General features: G+C 39.7%; 2 protein-coding genes across 2 annotated transcripts; both read right to left on the reverse strand.

Moving 5' to 3' along the window:
• Positions 1–2,725: 2,725 nt before the first annotated feature.
• On the reverse strand, positions 2,726–9,302 carry LOC311259425 (C-C chemokine receptor type 4-like). Its single transcript, XM_084356570.1, has 3 exons — positions 9,246–9,302; positions 5,775–5,858; positions 2,726–5,406 (listed from the first exon to the last, which is right to left on the reverse strand). The coding sequence occupies exons 1-3, from the start codon at positions 9,260–9,262 to the stop codon at positions 4,320–4,322; spliced, it is 1,188 nt and encodes a 395-aa protein (XP_084212696.1). The 5' UTR covers positions 9,263–9,302; the 3' UTR covers positions 2,726–4,319.
• A 2,499-nt stretch (positions 9,303–11,801) lies between these two features.
• LOC311260141 (uncharacterized protein) lies at positions 11,802–20,316 on the reverse strand. The gene is made up of 8 exons (XM_084357656.1): positions 20,220–20,316; positions 18,758–18,931; positions 17,369–18,275; positions 17,082–17,086; positions 14,735–14,843; positions 13,600–13,751; positions 13,313–13,485; positions 11,802–12,724 (listed from the first exon to the last, which is right to left on the reverse strand). The coding sequence occupies exons 1-8, from the start codon at positions 20,224–20,226 to the stop codon at positions 12,023–12,025; spliced, it is 2,229 nt and encodes a 742-aa protein (XP_084213782.1). The 5' UTR covers positions 20,227–20,316; the 3' UTR covers positions 11,802–12,022.
• Between the last annotated feature and the right edge of the window lie 1,152 nt (positions 20,317–21,468).

Below are 21,468 nucleotides of genomic sequence, written 5' to 3' on the forward strand. Positions count from 1 at the left end.
CTAACAGTTGATCTGCCAATGTACCTTTCACCAAGAGTACCTGTGTCTCTGCAGGTGGCTTTAACTGTGTACAAACTTTGTTTGGGAAAAAAGAGAACTCTTTTTAAGAGGTGTGAATTCCATTTTGTTTTTCTTAGTAGCAGAAGCAGCATACATTTTGCATGAAACCACAGAGGACATATCTGTACAATCTCTTCACGCAATTCTGTGATCAAAATCTCATGCAAGATCTGTTAAGTGTAAAGGTGGTGCATGCATAGTGTTTTTTCTGTTTGTCACCTTTCTGTGCTCCATTGTGACAGTTAATCTACTGTGGCTTCTGGGCATGCTTCTGTCTCCTTCACCCACTGAATTCAGCATTCACTCATACACAGAAATCCCTGTCTGGCTTTTGTTCATTGTTTCAACAAGTGAAACCCTGAGAAAAGTTGAATGACAGACACATTGAGTAATCTACGCCTACCTCAATTAGCAAAAAGGACTTCTCGTTTCTCTTTGAAGAATAATTAGAAAGTCAGACGTGTTACCAAGAAAATGACGTGAGTGTGACCTACACACTGATAACAGGTTCTGCAAGACCACTAGATGGCACTGAAGAACTGATGTTGTGTTTAATGTTTGATGATCACACACTCATCGGTGGAAACACAACAATCGGTGGATTCTCTCACATTCTGGAAAACAACAGAAACCAACCAGTTTCCATCCGACAGGTGACAGTATAAAGGCTTTTACTCCATTGGCTACATTGATAACACTTGGGAAAACCGCTGTTTGTTTGTTTGCAAATTATTGCATTCTGTTTTTATTTACATTTTACACAGTGTCCCACCTTTTTGGGAACCTGGAGTTGTACTTTGGGCACCTCATCAAGTCAAATCTGTCATCCTGTCTGTTTAAAAGCTTGAATATAAGCTGAAGCAGTGTCCTGTCCCCTTAACAGTGCAGGGTAAGTCCCTCCACTCCTCTCGTCTAGTTTCAGAAGTGTTGACAATTTCCTTAGAGTGAAAGAATGATTATTCAAATCAAGTTAGATAAATTACTTTCTACTGTCTTACTAATTGCAGAATTGCAAAGCAGGCAGTTCTCGGGAATCCAACGGTTCCTTTCTTATCAGAAATTTCTGTAATTATACAAGAGGCACTCAAGTAATGGTAATGCTTTTGGTTTTCCATGATCAGAGATACATTTGCCCTTTTTTATTTATTTTTTAATTTTTTAAATCTGCTTGTTGTTGTTTGCTTTGTTTAAACCTGTTTTGCCTGATATGAAGACCTGTCCTCTTAACCCTCCCCTCTCTAATGAGGACTGCAATGAGAGTCATCTTTTAGCTTTTGTTATCCTTAATGACTGTATTTTATTTTATGACTGGGCAATTGTCTTTACATTTAGTATCGTTGAACCACAATATCCAAATAGACTGTCTGAAAAACTATGTTGTTATCAGTGATGTTTCTCTGGATTGGCTCATTCTTATCCGACCAACAGGCTCTGTCCTGTTATCCTTGGAGATGCCTCCTTTCTTGTGCTACTCTTTCGTGAGGGGGGTCTACTACTATATACATTCATTCATTATTGGCATTATTACATTATTTTAATTGCTACATGGACGATACACAACTGCACATCATTATGGAGTCTGCTACTACTAATGTGTTTCTTTTATTATATCCTGCCTTGTTTCCTCTACTGTCTAGTCATATGACTCAGAATGGTGTTTTGATGCTCAGGTAACTACTTCATTAGTGCAGTCCTGCTTTGTCCAACCGAAACATTTAAATAAGATCAAGCTATTTCTTCTTTTCTGCAGAGCTAGTAAAAGGTGATCCATACTTTTATCCAAAGATGATATACAGAACACACAAAATGCTGCTGCCAGGCTTTAAACAAGTTTAAACAATTGACAACATCACATCAACCCTCGCTGCCCTTCACTGGTTGCCTGAGGATCTCAGACAGTCACACTCAGTGTCCTCTTTTAAATGTATTCTTAAATCTCACTCAAACTCAAACTGATGGGATTTATTGATGAAGGATCTCTGGTCATCCAGGTCATGGTAATTCTAAGTGCTATATCGTAGGACGTGTCCAGTTGCCTACGATATAGCACTGACAATGATGGGATTTGTTGTATTTTTTTTTTTCTTGCTTTATGATTGTATTTTTTTAACTTTGTTTTTATTCTGAAGGAGTTGATATTTTCTCGCACCCTGCCACCTCACACAGATGAACCAACATGATAAGAGAGGTGTTGAGAAGCTGCGTTGATATCAAGTCTTTCTCCATGGACCAGATGCTTCTTTGAGAGCCTGCAACCTACATGTGCCTACAGTGCACCCTCCCTGCTGTTTAACATCATCTGCCGTACAGATCAGAGACACTTCTATGCAGTGAACAGCATCTCATCTCACAAGTCACCACTGGAGCCCGTTGTTCAATGTTCAGATGATGAATTACTCCAAACAGATGAGCGGACTCAGTGGATTGTTTGATTTCTAACACACTTCTAGCACACTGTCATGACTGAGGCTAAGGAAGTGGGTGTCACCAGGATGTAGCAGAATCAGTGCACCCTCTACTGCTGATGACAATGATAAGAAATATTAAATAGGGCACGGAAATATAATCCAAATAAAGACAACGTGGTCCATGCAATAATACATCAGATTGATCAGTGAACAGAAAACAAACAGAATTTATCACATACTTTGGGTATTTTATTGAAAGAAGGCATGGACTTAATATGATACATTTTCACATTTCACATGACATCAGCATTACATAAAATATCTGCTTGTGTTGGCCCATCCAGACACTGTATATCAGCATGGTTGCTGTGACTTTAAAAGCAGTAACAACAAAAATATATTTCAAATCTCAACTTGACAATAGAATAAAATACAATCGAGTAGAAAAACATGATAAGAATAACAAATCAGAATAAGATGCTGCAATACCACTGATTATATCATGACAGGAAATGTCATACATATGATGTAATTCAGCAAAAGATAATGTTCAAGCCTGCCTTACAAACGGAGCTGAAAATACATGAGCATATACCAGACAGGGAGGCTCTAATGAAAGACACTATCTTGTGGTATCATGATTTGGTGTGTATGCACCTTGACCACTAGAAACTACTTAAGTGTCAGGATTACATTTTGACATTTTTTTTTAAAAGGTCTTTTTAAAGCAACATTATGTAGAAATTGGCATTTTGTGATTTGGCGCCCCCCACAGACAGAGTACAACACCACAGTGATAAATAGAAATCCCAGGTCTGTAACAACTTGTCAAACGTAATGTAGGTGCTAACTACAAACAAAACTCATTCAGTCGTAACAATGTTATGTGTTGAAAAGTGGTATGTTGAAGTAAACATGTATGTAACGCTGTGATCCTATCCTGAAGTTACATAGTGCAGAATCAAGCGATGGGGGGCGGAGTGGCTGAGACAAAGACACCATCCACCCCATTGTGAGACACTGTACCATCACAGTAATGTTGAAGCTGTTGTTTTAAGGTAAAAAAGTTACATAATGTTGCTTTAAGTTTAAGACTGTGCAAAACTGTAGTATAATTCATACATAAATTCATCACATTGTTCTCCTCAAACTTCGCCTCAGAACGTTTTTTATGAAATGCAGCAGAATGCTTTCAAAATTTGACAGTCATATGCTCATTTGTGCACACAGACTGCAAAGGCGAAACTGACGACTCGCTTGTGTACTTCCTCTTAAGATTGTGGTTTAAGTGAGGATGAGGTTAGGTGCAAATCTGCTGCTACGGATGCTATGAAGCCTGCAGAACAAAGGTTGTCAGGTGTACTGGAAGCTTTATGCTATGCAACACTTTGTTCTACGCAAAACGGATGCAGTCGGACAATTGGTCATTATGTGCAAATGAAAGCTATTTCCCCTTATTGAAGGTGAGGAGATGTTCGGTGTCTAAGTTTCTTTTGGCAGTTGATGATAAAATGAGGCTGCTGACGCTTGTGATGCTGACGTTGCTGACAGCTGTTGTAGGTGACACAGTTTCTCACTCTCAATCACACACGTGATCACAAAAAGGGGAAACAAAACTCAATTTTAAAACAATAACTGACCTAAAATTGCCGGAGCAGATACAATCTCTTTAAGAAAAAATAAAAATCTCAAGTATCTAAAATATATTCACTGCACAATTCCTCTGTACATTTGTTCAGCAAAATATTCTACTAGATGTGAAAATTACAAAGGTTGAATCTTTCTGACGTAACAGGAAATGTCTTCAATGTGGAGATGGTAGATAAACACACCAAAACCACTTCCCCCACTTCACACAGCCGTGCTCCTCTCATCCACACTGGTGGTCTGAGAGTAGGCCGACCCAATTCTGTCCTGGGGCAGGTAGACCTTTATCACCCGGCACAGTCTGCAGGGTGTCCTGTTTATCAATCTCAGCAGGTGCCTCCTGAACTTCTGTCCGACAAACACATACAGGATGGGGTTGAGGCAGCTGTGAGAGTAGGCGATGGCCTCGGTGACTTGTAAAGCCAGTCGGATGGCCTTGCTGCTCTCGCATTCGGTATAGACATGTAATAGCTCCAGCGCGCTGAAGAACGATGCGATGTTGTAGGGTATCCAGCAGCAGAAGAAGACGGCCACCACCACGAGAACTAAACGGATGGCCTGTTTCTTGGATGACTGGCTGTACAGCAGTCTCCACACGATCTGGGAGTAGCAGAAGCCCATGATGACAAACGGGATGAACAGACCCAAAATGTTCATTTTGAAAAGACTGAACACCCTCCAGAAGTGAGAGTTGGCTATACCTCTATTCTCCAAATCAGCTCTGGGGTATGCTGGGAAGCAATGAGTTATAGTACCTCTGCTGTTCTCACTGAGAAAGACCAGGTCAGGGAAAGAAGCCAAAAATCCAGCCACCCATGTAATAGCAGCTGCGATCAATCCAAAGAATCTTGTCCGTGCTCTCATAGCGTAAACAGCGTGCACTACAGCCAAGTAGCGGTCGATGCTCATCAGACTGATGAAGAAGATCCCGCAGTAAAAAGCGATCTGATAAACACCCAGGACGATTTTGCACATAGCGTCCCCGAACAGCCACTGATCGCGGGCTTGGTGGGCGAGGAAGGGAAGGGAACACACCAGGAGAAGGTCAGCCACAGCCAGGTTGAGGAGGCACACGTCGGTCATGCTGCGGAGTCGCGCCCCGCAAGTAATAACCCAGATGACCAGAGAATTACCCAGAAGGCCAATGAGGAAGAAGATGCAGTAGAGGGTTGGAAGAAAACTGGCCCCGTGAGGCTCATACCGACAGAGACCGTAGTCCCCTAAACCTTCATAGTCATAGTAATAATCTGTGAAGTTTAGAGTGAAGCCATCCATGGACTCTGTTGTAGAGCTGGTGAAAAACAGAGAAACAAAACCAGAAAAGGGAAATGAATGACTATGAAGTCCCTTTTATTTCTTAGTTTTTTTTAAATCTACAACAATCATGATTAAGATATATTTTAAAAGCGAACTGTACGAGCTGTGAGGAGCGCAGTAAAACCTCCTACATGAAACCTTTTCACTGAGGCAAGCTGCACTGTCAAAACAAACGAGCAACAAGAATGCAGTTTTGAAATTCCTCCGCTAAGATAGGAGCAGTGAAGTGGGGCAGTGGACGCCAGCGAGGCACAGACAGACAAAGATACATCACATCGACTTTATGACAGCATGGAGAACAACAAAAGGTGTAGTGTGAGTCAGCTGTAGCTTTCATCTTACCTCGGTATGTCTTCTATGGGCGTATTCACACTTAAGCCACTGAAAGCACCGACAGAAGGGGTGGTGGTGGCCATCGTCAGCCGTCTGGAAAACATTGAAACACATGACCTACTTTGTGAAGAAAAAAGCAAAAAGAAACACTACACACACCCTGTCCAGTTTTACATTCCTGTCTGCAGCCCTGACACAGTTTGCACTTTCATGACAGAGCTGAATCCACATTAAAGAATACATTTCTGCTGTTTAAGTTTAGGTTACATATAGTAAGCACATACACCGATCAGGCATAACATTATGACCACCTGCCTAATATTGTGAAGGTTCCCCATGTGCAGCCAAAACAGCTCTGACCTGTCAAGACATGGACTTTAGACCTCTGAGGGTGTCCTGTGGTGTCTGGCACCAGGGCATTTTATAGTGGATGCTATGGGTCCTGTATGGGCGGGGGTGGGGCCTCCATGGATTAGCCCGCTCCAGCACATCTTACAGATGCTCGATCAGATTGGGATCTGGGGAATTTGGAGGCCCGGTCAACACCTTGGGCCCTTTATTGTGTTCCACGAGCTGTTCCTGAGCAGTGTTTGCAGTGTGTGGCCACTGCCATCGGGTAGTGTTGTTGTGGCCGATCAGTGTATGTCTTCTACGGTGGGATATGTTTTATATGTCGTATATGTATGTCAATCTCCACAGCAATCAGGCATATTATGAATGAACAGAAGCAAGAAACAATCAGTTCTCCAAGGCAAAGGGCTCGCGTACATGAGTTATAACCCTTTGTTTGTCACAGCTTTGGTGCACAGTGTTGGTGAGTATCGTCCTGTTATGATTTTGGTTATTGGTTAGTTATTTCCTGTTTTGTAGTTATACATCCTCTTGTGTCTTGTGGTCACTTTCCACCACCGTCACAAATACGCAAACAGGGACCCAAACGCAAGTCACACAGGCAGGCGGGTAACGGAGCAAAAAGCAAGGCTTTATTAACAGTTGAAACAGTTGAAAGTCCAAAAATCCAAATTCAGAAATGTGAGCATCAAAAAAGGCAGGCAGCAGAACAGTAGGTCTAAGAGCAAAAAGACAAAAACAAAGTACAAAGTAAAGTAACACAAGGAATTGGGAAGGGAAATGCAGAAAATGCAGGAGCAAAAACAGACGAACCAACGAAGAGTGAGGGAACAACACAGGCTTCAGTCCAAACTAAACTAACCAGGGCATGAGGTGCAGGTGGAGAGACACTGGGAACAGGGCAGTGCTAACGAGGATGATGTCAAAATCAGACTGGGGAGGAGCACAGGAGGGAAACAGAACACTGGGAACAGAGGTGAGCAGGAGGTGGGAAGTGATAACAAGACACAAGAGGATATAACTACACAATAAAACAGGAAATAACTAACCAATAACCAAAATCGTGACAAGTCCATTTAATGGTGTGTTGGTGTACTTTGTGTTTAGTGGTCAGATCTACAAAACGTTGTTGTTTGTTTTGTTTGGCTAACATACATCACACAAATATTTCAGCACATGTGTAAGGGTGCAGCTTATTAAGGCTTTTATGGTCTATTTTTTTTTTTTACCAGTACACAGGTGTTCATTTGTATATTTGGTGCCTGAAGAGTTCAGAAAAAAACCTGCAGGTTGTTCTAGCAATCTGTAGGAAGTGTTGGTGGTTTACTTGTGTCGGGTTGTATATCTAAGAAAGTCTAAAAGTGATCGAATGATGCACTGAGCTGATGTCATCACAGCAGAAGATGTCTTTTTTTTTTTCAAGTAAGTGCTGATGAGACATCCTGAGGCGTTGCCTGCTCAGTGTTTCTTCAGTGAAGAAGATAATGCTGGATAAGGCAACGAAATGTATGTTTTGATTGCTTTTTTTAATTTTCAACCTTTAGAAAGTTTCCAAACCCCTGACAGCTGCCCGGTGCAAGTTTAAAGTGTTTAAAGCAGATGCTAGTTTGCGTCAACATCTGTCCTGATGTAGAAGGTCTTTAATGAGAGTAGGAAATCAAACAACTGAGATAAAAAGACATCAAACTGAGTTGTTGCCAAATTACAGGACTTGGTAGCTCTCTTAAAAAAGGGCAATGTTCGCTTCAAATTTAAATGGAATACACAGCGAGTTCCAGTTCCGTGCTCTTTCCACAGAAAAAGCCGTCCGAGCAAAAGATGTTTTGCAGAATGGAACTTCTACTTCTTCTTCTACTGCAGCTCTGTAAACTCCTGATCCATTTGCAGAGTTTATGCATTTAAAGGGGCACTATGTAGTTTTGGAGAAGAAATTCAAACTCAGAATTTACAATATCATTGAGGTAATAATACAAACTCAGGAAAATTCTTTTTTCCATAACTGAATAAACAAGCTGTTCTTAGAGGGAAATAAAGTCCCGAGAACACTGTTTGAAGCTAGAGAGGTGGCGGGGTCCGCCAAATTTAAACATATGAAGGTCAGCTCAAACTTAAGTTCAGTTTGTTTATTCAGTCATGAAAACAAATAGTCTGTTTATTTAGTTTGTTTAGGCATACAAAAATCAATCAATGAAGATCTTTCTTTTCTAGTTAAAATTTCTTCCCAAAAACTACATAGTGCACCTTTAACCGCAAGCTTTACATAATGAAAATCCATAATGTCTCAGTACTGTTGCGGTCCATGTAGAATTGACTGATGACCACAATATCATCAATCTTTCCTTCAGATCTATTTTAAACATAAATGTGCAGAAGCATACAGTAGATTTGCTGTCCCATGGGTCCAAAGCAGGACAAGCGTAAGTCAGGACAAATGCCCTGAGATTATACGCTGCCTTTAACTGCTGCACATGCTGCATACTATATATCTTATACCGTTTTATCTTAGTGTATTAATATATACCCCTCACTGTTATTTATGCATCGCTATAAAACTTTACTCTGAACTCTACTTCTGGTTAGATGCTGGACTGTATCTGTTGCCTCAGTACTTGTACTCAAAAACATTGAAACTTATCAAATCTAATATGGATCACAATACTTTAAACTATCCAAATACAGCAAACATTACTGAAAGTATTTTTCTTACCTCCCTTTTACTGATTTTCTTTAAAAAGGCAAAGTCACTGAAGTATGAATGTAGTATTAATACCATCGCTCTGCCTTTAAAAGTCATATAGTAAGTACGATAAAAGCACTCAGTCAGCTGATTTCTTACAATATGCTTGAATTGTATTGCTCATAAACACAAATGACTGGTCCTTGCGTAAGGTTAGTGTTAGTCAATTCTTTTCAAAAACCTGTTGAGCTCATCATCCACTCACAATTGTACAGCTAATTTCAGTGACTATTCTGTTTTCAGTATGCCTGTGTCTCTATTTTCACTCTGACACAGTAGTATTGAAATGTCAGTTGTGTTGTTAAGGGCTGTAGATTTATCACAAATAGACGTGTTGGATATGACACTTAAAAGCATGTATTTAAAAGTGAAAAAAAAAAAAAAAACTTTACCTGATAGTGGTGTTCATTGTGGATCACGAGACGCACAGGTGGATGGCCAAGTCAAAGAAATGATCAACGGTGAATCCAATTTGATCATGTGCAGTACACAGGAAATGAGTTGGTTTTAACACTACAAAAGAAAGGGTGTAAAAGTGTGCAACCTTGCTAAACCATGTTACTCCCACCCCCTAACCAAACTTCAGGGGGCTTGTGGGTATGCATATGAGAGAGGATGGTTTAGTACTTCCTGAGGATGCTTGCGAAACATACGTATAAGAGCCACAGAGTCTGCGGATACACAGAACCACAGGTCCACATCTGCATGCTCTAATAGCTGCACGCTGACTCCGGTCAGATCAGCAGGCACCCACAACTTGAGGCTTGCAGAACTATGCATGCAGGCTTTTCTGAGGAAGTGATACTATTGATGCAGCCGCCGGTGAAGTCTAGACTGACAGCAGTTTTAACAGAGAGAATAGGAAGCAAATTACTTTCTCTCTGCAAGATAACATTTTGACTAATATCTAAGGATCGAACTGAGATGTGACTATTGCATTCCACAGAACTTGCCACGCGTTATGCATCATTTTGAATAAATCAGTAGGAGAACTGAAGGTGCGAATGACCAAACACTGGCCTGTTAGTCAGGGAGGTTGTTGTCATATGACACTGCACACTTCTTTTCAAATAAATACACGCTGCCGAGAAAGACGGCCTGAAACTCATCCAAGTAGTCTCTCATGTCAGATATCTCCTCAACTCTACCTTATGCTTCAAACAAGGGAAAGAAGTGATGCAAATAACCAAATACATCCAGGGTATAAGAAATTGCCTAATATTTACAGCAGCAAACGTTTATATGAATTCAATGGTTATCCCCCAACTTAACACACTGTATGACTAGCTGGAGTCAAGCAAAGGTACAACACTTCCGCCCATTCTCTCTGTGTACAAGCAGGCACTCAAAATGCAAAACAGAAAACCACTGCAGCACTTCTGGCAAATACAACATCCTGACAATGCAATACACTGACAGCATACTTTTATTAAGCAGAAAAATTCTAACAGCAGATCTTGCGAGTGTAATCACTGGTGTTTTTAACCATAGGCTCTGATGGGATTCTACCCAATGAAAAGGTGGATGCTGGGGTGGTGATGGTAAGCTGCAGCAGTGTGTGGAAGAGAATAGCTGTGATTTGGGGTGAGACTGATTGGTAATGTTGATTCAGTCAGCAGGCTGTCAGCTGGTTACAGCTGTAGTGTATGACTTCCGTGTCCTGCGTGAGCTAACGCTAAGCTTCATTTTCTGTAAGAGCCTTTTAATTGTGGAACACCTGAAACAAGAAACTGGGCCAACACCCAACCTTCACACAAAGTCTCACAAAGGCCTGACTGTCTTGCGCAGACTGCCTTCTCTCTCGGCCACCACAGCAAAGAGGATGTCGTGTGGCTTGGCCTACTGAGTCGTCCTCCCTGACTCACATTCTTCACTCTATATAATCTACTTGTGCCAGATATTCTGTCAATGAAATGTGTTCACTCTTTTGTGTTCTGAACATGCACAATCTGTTGCGTGTCTGTCCTTCCTGGGAGAGGGATCCCTCCTCTGTGGCACTTCCTGAGGTTTCTTCCATTTTTTTTTTTTTTTTAATTTTAAGGACAGAGGATGTCACTCACTGGTGTGATTTTCTGGCTATAAAATAAAATGGATGTGATTGGATTTTGAAAATCTACAAAATACATTGCTCATAGTATTATAATGATTCTTATTATTACTGGCTAACTTGTTACTAACTTTCACATGACATTTGCCGGAGGGTCACCTTTGCATGGCTGAGGTATGTTGGATATTTAGAGTATTTTATTAACAAAGCGGTACAATCTTCTGTAGTCGTGTCTTACAACTCTGTGCTGCATGGCTTGTGTGTGTACGATATCGTCATTTTATCAGCATCTAACTGCCTCTTTTAACATTTTTGTCAAAATCAACATAATGAGTATTTTATTCAGTATATGTTTCATGTCAATGTATGTGTCAAAAAATGATTAGGATCAGTGTTGCTTGGCTGTGCGTTGCTTGCATGGGTACATGTACCGAATAGTGGATATTGTTTCAGTATTATTGTACTAATGTTTTGCTGTTTCCTGCTTCTCTGCATGGCTTGCACACTGTTTTGAAAAAGCCTATTTTGTTGCTTTTGCTGTCTGCACGTTTTAACCACCACCTCACTGGTTTCAGAACATCTTGCAAAAGGACTGCAGTTGAAGATTTAGCTAACAGTGGCACATTTACAGAAATGTTATATAAGTAAATGAAATGAAATGGAATTGTTTTATCACCCTAAACTCATGAATGACGATACGCCTCTCTGGCAACATGGTTAGCTTGTCACACACAAGCCAGAATAATGCTTAACATTGACAGATCAACAAAACTGAGGAAACAGATTTTCTCAATTACTATAAAAAGAAAGAGCAATCAATCATTTAATTTTCTTTATTTACAATATAGTTCTACACATAACAAATATACTTAGAATTACATACATTTTCATAAATTTCTGTACATTTTCTAAACAAAGCGTGGCCTTGTTCTTACTGGGAATAATTGAGTAACATTTTGCAGCTCTTAAAAGCACTAATCATGCAGAAAACCTCTCACACACACATGCACACACACTTTTCTTTCTGTAGTCCTTGAATTAAAAACAAACCCATCATGACAACACACATGCACTGAACACCTTCGCGGAAGCAAGAAGTGTTTATCATTCCTAATATTCTGATCACATAGGTGTATTGGAAGTCTCTTTGTCTGTGGTGTTGCTAGATATCCATCTGCTGTGGTTCTGGTGGCTCCAGCAGGGGCATCTAGGCAGCATAATGTGCAGTGACTTCCTGAACTTCTCCCCTACAAATGCATAGATGACTGGGTTTACCCAGCAGTGAGACAGTGCAACGATCTCAGCGTAGCTCATGGCAGAGCTGATTTTGTTTGTAGCCTCACAGCTGTTAAGGAAGTCAAACAGCTGCAGTGTCTGAAGGAAAACTATGACATTGTAGGGGACCCAGCACACCACAAACACACACACTACAGAAAATATCAGCTTTACAGCTCTGCCCTTTTTGGAGTTTCTACACTTGTGCAGCACAGCAAGGATTTTCACATAGCAGAAAATCATGATGGGGAGGCACACAAAAAGGCCCACTGTGTTCTCACTGAAGTTTCGCACCATCTTCCAAAATGTCTGCGTGTCCTCTGGATAGAGCGGCTGACACTCAGAGCTGTTATCATCTGGATCTATCTCCAAGGAGGCAAAGATCACCTGAGGGACTGCAGCAAAGATGGATATAACCCAGATAGTGATGCTGGCCATGATTCCATAGTGAAGCGTTCGGGCTCGCATGGCTGCTACAGCGTGGACGATGGCCAGGTAGCGGTCCACACTCATCAGGGTCACAAACACTGTCCCACTGTAGAAACCCAACTGTACAGAGGAGCAGAGGGGGAAGCAGAGTCAGAGCAGGATGTGGCATACAGTGACAGGTGTCAGGCTTCACAGGCCTCAGTGAGATTCTTCATACAGCCACATTACACGGCCGCTGTTTCACCTGAGAACACTCGATCTCACCTTGATTATTGGGAGAATATCTCCACTATTTTAAAAGAAACTGCAGATTACTTGTGTTTACAGTGGAACACATAAATATGTGCACAACCTAAATAAACTGTATTTGAAGCAACATTTATTATTAGATATTATTAGAAATGTTGATAATTCTCAATAACACCTTACTCACACTCACAATGACATTTCAGATGTACCGTTTCCTAATTGAGTGAAGGCACTCAGCCTGAACATGACTTTTCACACCTTACAGTGTAACTACAAAACCACAGAGGAAACTTAATGTGTCGATGTAGGAGGAAGTGATTTCCAATAGTTTATTAGTAAACTAAACCCCTTTATGAATTCTACCTTCTAAATCATTAGTTCTGGCGAGTAATTTGACATTTTTTGGTGTACTAAATAATAAAAATATATATATATATATTTTTTTTTTTAAAACTCCACCTGATAGACTCCTGTCATCAGTTTGCACAATGCAAGGTTCTGGGAATTGACGGCCCAGAGGGGCAGGGATGCAGCCAGTATGAGGTCAGACAGGGCCAGGTTGAGGAGGCATACGTCTGTCATAGACTTCAGCTTTATGTACCGGAGGAGAACCCAGAGAACTGTGGTGTTGCCTGTGGAATCAATTCAAATAATTTCATTACATTCTGGTTAATGCAATAAAATGCGCTAAGAGAGTAATACATGTTTCTTTTTTCTCTTTAAGAGTCAAACCTTATTGAACATACCTAACAGGCCTAAACCAAACATCACGTAGCAAAGAACCGTCATAACCCTGGCACCATCAGGCAGATCTGGACTGAGATCCAAATCACAGCCGGGATCATAGTCGTACCCCTCCAAGTACATGGATGTCTCGTTCTCTGATTGATTCATGTTGCTGTGAGGAAAATAACAGGTCCTATAAGGATTAATTTGGCTAAACACGGTTTAGTAAGAAAATAAGTTTTGTAAGAAAAGTTTATTTCTGAGTCTTGTTCCCAACTAGTAAAATACTTTGATTATCCCAACTTGTCAAAAACTAATGCTTTGGGATAGCAACCAGCCTACAAAGGGTCAGTATATGCCAAGCTGGGAATGATACTAAAAACAATTACCTTTTTTAAAAAAATACATTTTGGTGGCCACCTGTTTGAATGTGTGTGCGAAAGTAACTTATTTCAGTTCCTGACAACCTAAATTAACCCATGTTGGTATTAAACCAAGGCAACCAAGTCTACAACACTCCACTGGTAATAAAACAGGTTCAAATAATAACAATAACAATAACAATAACAACAACATTAATAATAATAATAATAATAATTGCTTCTAATAAGTAAAAACATCTTTAACTGTCATTTGTTTCACTGAAATGCTACTTTCTAGGAAATTCCTGAGGTGATGAAAAGTGAAAAAATTAAAAATGAGATTTTTAGTCATTAGACAAATAGACTTGGTAGAATTTTGATTTTTTGCAGAGTAGCACTAGTCTGGTCACAAAAGTGAAAAAAAAAAAAAAGCCTAGGCTGTTGGACTTGCTGCAACATGTGATTAAGTTCAAACTCAACACAAATTTGCGTTGTTCTGGGAGATCTGGAATTCAAGTGTTACCCCAGACCTTCAATTAAATTGTAAAAACAACAAAAAACAGCCGTCTTTAACTTCCTCGTCTGGTTACTCAGCCTTTCTCGGTAAAAACCTACAGTAATTCTCTCTGAACTCTGGTTATGGCAAAAAAAGTGACCATCTAAAAGCCACATAAAACGACTCCTGTTTTTTCTATAGTAAGTGAAATGTTGTTGTCTTTAAGCCAACTCTTGTTCTTACTGAATTTCTTTTAATTTCCAGTGTTAATATAGAAATAAATCTACTACTACTTACTTTATCAACAATGAGATCTTTTGACTCCTGATCCTGCTTTCTTGCTGTGTAGAGGGCACGCTTCGTTTGCTCAGAGGTGTTAGTAAAAAACTTTCCTCCACTAACAAATCTACAGGAAACAGAGATAGAGAGACAAAATGTTTCTGGCACACCGTCATGATGAGTGAACTCTGTATGTTCCACACTTAACATTTTGTATAGATAAAAACTTCCTGCCCTTTTAATTGAACCTTTTAGATAATACTCATCATTTGGTGAGTCATGTCTGAGAGGCTTGAACTGCTGCTATTTTAGACCTAAAAATAATTTTCCAAATGTGACAGAAATCCACAGTGATAACTATGATTTTGGTGGAGCCCAGATACAAACATTTTTGACAACAACAACCTTCACAAGCTACAACATGTATCCTTCTATGAATAGACCTGTCGCAGACTTCCTCTTGACGTGACCATAATCAAATTTGAGTGATCTCTTTTGAACCACATGTCAAGCTATCATCACACACCAATGCCGACCCTCACTTCCTGTGGCTGACAGTGTTTACACACACACACGTGCATACACACATAATCCTCGAAGTATAGGAGGTGAGAGAGATGAAGTATGTCTGGTAAAAAGCGGCTAAACATTTTAAAAGTAAAAAGTTGTGAGAGTTCTTACCACATCATCCGCCAACAATTCACTGCTCCTGAATGATCATGTTCTTGTGTCGGGCATCAAGCCTGCGTGTCATCCTGTCGCCTTGCATTGCTTGCTTTTTGTGTCAAATCCTGCTGCAGAGCTCATTTCTGGTAAGGTGAGGACTGGGGTTTTGTTGTTTCCTCTGCATTGTGTCAAACCTGCACAGAGGTGTCAGTGCGGTTTTCTGAGAATTGTCCCTTTATGTGCTCGTATGTGTCAAGAAGGGAGCAGAGGGGAAAGTGTATTCTAATGAGCTTTTCTCGTTTTTGCAGATCCGTGTATCTTGCTTTGGTGATATCAACTTTTAGAGAGTATACAGCTCATCAGGAATTACAGATTTTTTTTTCAGAGTTTTAATACTTTTTCTATACTTTGAATATAAAATAGGTAAGACCTGAATCTTAAAATGTGATGTTCCAAATTGGCTCATGTTCACTGAAATCTGTAGTTGAGCTTCTCAACAACTGTAATCACTGCCCTTCAGAATAAGCTGCCTTTGTACATCATGACACTAACTCAGCACTAAAAAATAAATGCCACCTAATTGTTTGTTTTGTGACTATCTCAAGCTTTTATTCTAGATGAGCACAAGTATACAGCTCCATTACCAGAATTACATTTTAAAAAAAAGATAATAATAATGAAATAATAAAATTTGTGTTTTGTTCTTATAGATGTCATACCGCGTTCACATTACATGTATTCAGGCTGACTCTCATGTCAGTAGGTGGAGGGGACGGTGGCGGCGCTACAACTACGTGAGATGCCTGTTCAGCCATAGACCACTGTTCAGGATGCTGTTTCAACACAGCTGGACATTTTTAACGAGACGTCAGGATACTCTCCAGCTGTGTTTGTGGCAACAGAGCCAGGAAAGCCAAAAGATGATCTTTTCCTGACCTTCACCAAGTGGTTTTTGTGCCCAATCCTAACCAGACCATAAGCACAGCGCATAAAACTGAAAACTGAACATATAACAGATTGGGATGAGGTGTGTTTTGCCGTGGATTCAGTGTCCCAGGGAAGGTACAATAAAACATTGATTGAAGATGTAAAACTTTAATGGTCTCTATTGGCAATCTAAACCACTACAACAACAAATCATAACATGATACAGCAGCAAAAAAGAATACATTCAGTATGAAAAGACTAGAAAATTGAAAATACATTGTATACTGTACATATTTACAAATGTGAAACATAAAACAAAATCCAAAAAATAAATGGAAAGTTACTGGTATGTGTGATGAGATGAAATTGGTTCCATATCAACAGATGCTGTGTTATTTTTAATCTCTGTAGCTTTGATTCATCATCAAACTTCTGAATGAATAACTTTTTCCACAGGCAGAGTGAAAAAACAACTCTGTGTTGTAAAAGAGTAATTTGCCTCATTTCTTATTTTCAAATGTTGAGTTTTCCCCTACACCACGAATGTTTTTCCACGAACTTGCAGGCTAATCAAAACATGTGTGAAAAAGGAAAAAAAAAAGGAGAAGCAGAAACACTTCAAACACATCAGGCAGAGACAAACAAACTTTGTGGTTACATACTGTAACAAAAAAGGACGTCAACATTTCAGTCACTTGTGTAGAATTTGAAGTGCCGTTAAGTTTCCTCCAATGTCAGCAGGAAAAGGAGGAGCATTGCATCTACAAAATACAGTACCTAAAATCATACAGTAAAGGAGATGGTGAGACTGATCATTTCACACTTCAATTATGGTCAAAACAAAATATTCTAGTGCAAACATAGTCTTACTGGTCTGAAGATGATAATGTGTACAGGTATAGTACAGGCAGCTTTTTGACATTTTTTGACATTTGACATAGTTATCATAGGTGGAAACTGCAAAAAAACCCTGATAAAATGGAATAGCAAGGCAACCTGGATAAAGACATGTCAAACTCTGCAGCTGATGTCCATAAAACATGGCCCTCCACCTCCTACTTGATGATGGTGGCCATGACATCAGAGGACCTGGACGCAAATGAGCTTTTCCTGTATGAGCTATCTGACAAATCAATGGAGGAGGGCAAGGGAATACAAGGCACCCAGTCCTTCAGCAGCTGCATGGCTCGTTTCATAAACTTTTGCCCCACAACGGCGTATATGATGGGGTTCAGGCAGCAGTGAGTGTAAGCAAAGGCCTCAGTCACTGTTATTGCTAGCCTCAGATTTCCCTCCAGGTTGCATTCATCGCCTTGCAGTTTCTTCTCTTCTTTCAGAAACTTGAGGACAAGAGAAATGTTATATGGGGTCCAGAACAGGAAAAAAGCAACCACTATGGAGACGATCAGCTTGAGAATACGGTGCTTCTTTGTGGTCCTCATGTTCATTAGTGTGGGGATGATCCTGCCGTAGCAAATTAGCATCACCAACAAGGGAATCACAAGACCTAGTATATTTGGTGCCAGGAGGTTGTAAAGCTCCCAGGCGGGGCTTTCCGGGACGTAGCTACAACTCAGCCCAGAAGACTCATTTGTCATCTTTGTGAAGAGAAGAGCGGGTACAGACACACTGAAGCTCAACATCCAAACAATTATTGTTATAGTGATGCCTGCCCTCAGAGTGCGATAATGTGCCGCCCTGATAGCGTGCATGATGACAGCGTAGCGGTCCAGCGTAATGACAACCATGAAGAAGATGCTGCTGAAGAAGCCAGTGTTGTGGGAGGCAGCGGCAAAGCGGCACATGAAGTCTCCGAAGGTCCACTCGCTGACCACAGAATAGTAAGCGTAGAGAGGCAGTGTGAGGACGAAGAGGAGGTCAGAGAGAGCAAGGTTTAAGAGACAGATGTCTGTCAGGTTGGTCTGCTTGCGGTACTTCACCAGGACACACACCACTAGGCCATTCCCTGGGGAGAGGGAAAAAATCATATCTCATCATCAGTCATATTATCAAATTAAGTAATGGTTTTGCTTAGTGACTTTCTCGCTTCCTCACACACACACACACACACACACACACACTCAGGACTGGCATAAATGTCCTCACTTTCCAAAAATGTCCTCATTTGTGGTTAAAAACTTCCAGTCCTCACTATGTAGCAAGTACAAGTAACACATACACACACACACACACACACACACACACACACACACACGTGTGCTGCTTCTATACTAGAATTCCCCAGCTAAGCCTCTTATCTTTAAAATGTGGAATGGCCAAAACGTCCTCACTGGTTGTGGTTAAAAACTTCCAGCCTTCACTATGTCCCGTGTGCAAGTAACTAACTCTCTCTCTCTCTCTCTCTCTCTCTCTCTCTCTCTCTCTTTCTCTCTCTCTCTCTCTCACACACACACACACACACACACACACACACACACACATACATACCTATGACGCCAAGGAGGAAAACCAGAATGTAGAGAGTGGGTAGGAACACCCTGCCAAAAGCGTTCACACCACGGGAGTCACAAGGAGCGAAGTCACTGGGATCCATTTGGCCATAATAATCTGAATAATCATAAATGGTGGTGGTGGTGGTGGTGGTGGTATTTGCTCCAGCATCTACAGACAGAGATTTACATTTTGTCATTTCAACAGTTACAGCATCTAACCTTATGTTAGATATAATTCTTATACATAAGAATTTAATAAAATGCATTGAAATGAGCGTGTTACATGTGAACAAATTATTAGTGGAGGTGAATGGAATTAAGTTTCTGTTAGTCACAGTATGGAAAAAATGCACTTCAAATTACTCCTACTATCATCTTTACTGTTTTCATAGGGATTTTTTTACATAGAGAGTAATGTTATTCACAGTGAGGTCTGTGATTATTCATAGAATGATGTGGCCACTGTGGCTGGAAAGACACAATGCTGTTTTTAAACATGTTTTTTTTGTTTTTCAATGCTGTGAGCACCACAAACTAAATTCCATTGAACTCTACTATATTGGTGTAAGGGCAGATACCTCACAGATGAATATCTCAAAACAGAAATAAAACCAAATGAATAAATAATTTTAACCTAACCTATCTACATGGATTATTACACTGTAAGTGAGAGAGTATGAACAATTGTCAGTAGAGCGAATCGGTCCAAAAAGTCAACTGATAATGGAGGTTTTATGCCACCTGTTGGTCTTTACGTGTAACTTCCTCCCTTGCTGGGAAAATTTTGGACACCTATGCATACATCTACAGACAAAATAATGTAAGCACTTTATGAAAAAGGACTTGAACTTACAGCACAATTACAAACACTGTCGCCAAAGTGGTTCATATTAGGTCAACTTGCAAAACACTGTTCATCATATTCCTGATAAAGTCAGCAACAATGTGTTTCTTTCTTTCTTTCTTTCTTTCTTTCTTTCTTTCTTTCTTTCTTTCTTTCTTTTTTGGTCTATCATCAGGTTTTCTTTTAGATTTATTCCACATAAATAATTAATTTAGATTTTTGAATCTTTTAGATGTTTATTACTTAGACTTGCTTTGAACTTTTGTCTACATTAGTAGATACACGTTTGTAGGTTGTATATGAAGGAGAATTTTTGAAGGACTTGAAATTACTCGAAATTTACTTTTAAAAACAAAATTTGAACATAGTAAACATAAAATAATCTCAGGACTTAAACATTTTAATAAAGACCCAATTGGAAATACCAAAAAGTGATAAAGTTAACAATAGTACAGCATTTGGAATTTAAATAGAAAATGGAAATAAAACTGCGGCATTGTATTTAACTTCAGGCATCACAAATAATCACACACAAAATATTTCTTCAACATGCCAACAACACATTAATTTATGTATATAAGAAGTAAAAAAAATGTTATTAAAATGCATTCACCTGCCATGGTGATATCTCAGTGATGTTTTTTCCTATGTATAGTCAGTAGCTTCTCTTCAGGGCTCCTTATTTCTCTGTCAGGATCTTTATGGGTGTGATGTCCTCAAATAGTGATGAACAAACTGTCTGCAAGCCAACAGTCCCCTTAATAAGTGATATGCTTGTGAAAGAGAAGTGCAGATGTTGTTTCCTGTACGTCCCTAAGTGTGACAGTGAGATCATTATCTGCTGCTCAAAGTTCACAGATGCTTCAAGTAGCCAACCAAAGTAACACAGATTAGCACATCAAAACAAAGTGTGGCCGAAAAACAAAGTCAGACACTGACAAAAAAACCCCAGCTGATTTTAGCTGAAAGGTCATACTTTATTCTTTACCATATGATTCACAAATAAAATGAAGAGTTTGAGCATTTGATTATTGTAGCGCTTCCATTGCCTGTGTGATGGAGACAAATCTTTTATACGATCAGAGCAATTATAATTTAGATTTAATCATATCCAGTACGATTATAATGATTGCTGACCATCAATGAGGGAGTGATGGGCGGCCGTCATGTTTAACACATTCACAGCACAGGTTGTAGCTTTAATAGTTCTGTAGTAGTAGCGTTTGTTCAAAGATTGCTGTTTAGTGTTGGTGTCAGATATTCAAGCAAAAAACACCAATGTGACCTTAAAACCTTTTCAAAAGGTCAGTTTAATGACACGGTTGGGTTAGGGTTGACACCTGATGCCCCTATTTTAAGTTACATATTAGTTACATTTTTTTTAGGTTTAGGTTTTAGGTTACATTATTACATTTCAAACTTGTTTTTGCTATTATAGAGAAATCCTAAATCTTCCTCCTCTTCTTTTTGTTATATTATTATTATTATTATTATTATTATTTAGAGCACCCCAAAGATGGGTTAAATGGTAGTCTGTAGTCTATGAGTGACCTCTTGTGGTGGAGAATCATACCTTAGTTGTGCAGGGAGGTGTTGCATGGGCGAGACAGCACAAAGCATGCCGGGAGAAACATGCCGGGAGAAAAGATTTGAATTCTCATCATTGAATTTCAATGAGACATTGTGCAGAAGCTTTGCTGAAATAACGGCTCAAACCTTTGTTATCTTATATGTAAACTTAACAACAACAGCAGCAACAACAACAGCCATTACAACAACAACAACAACAACAACAACAACAGCATAATAATAATAATAATAATAATAATAATAATAATATCTATTAAATTAAACGTATATCA

Source organism: Pagrus pagrus (assembly GCF_965226575.1).
Source record: "Pagrus pagrus genome assembly, chromosome: 7".
Taxonomy (NCBI): domain Eukaryota; kingdom Metazoa; phylum Chordata; class Actinopteri; order Spariformes; family Sparidae; genus Pagrus; species Pagrus pagrus.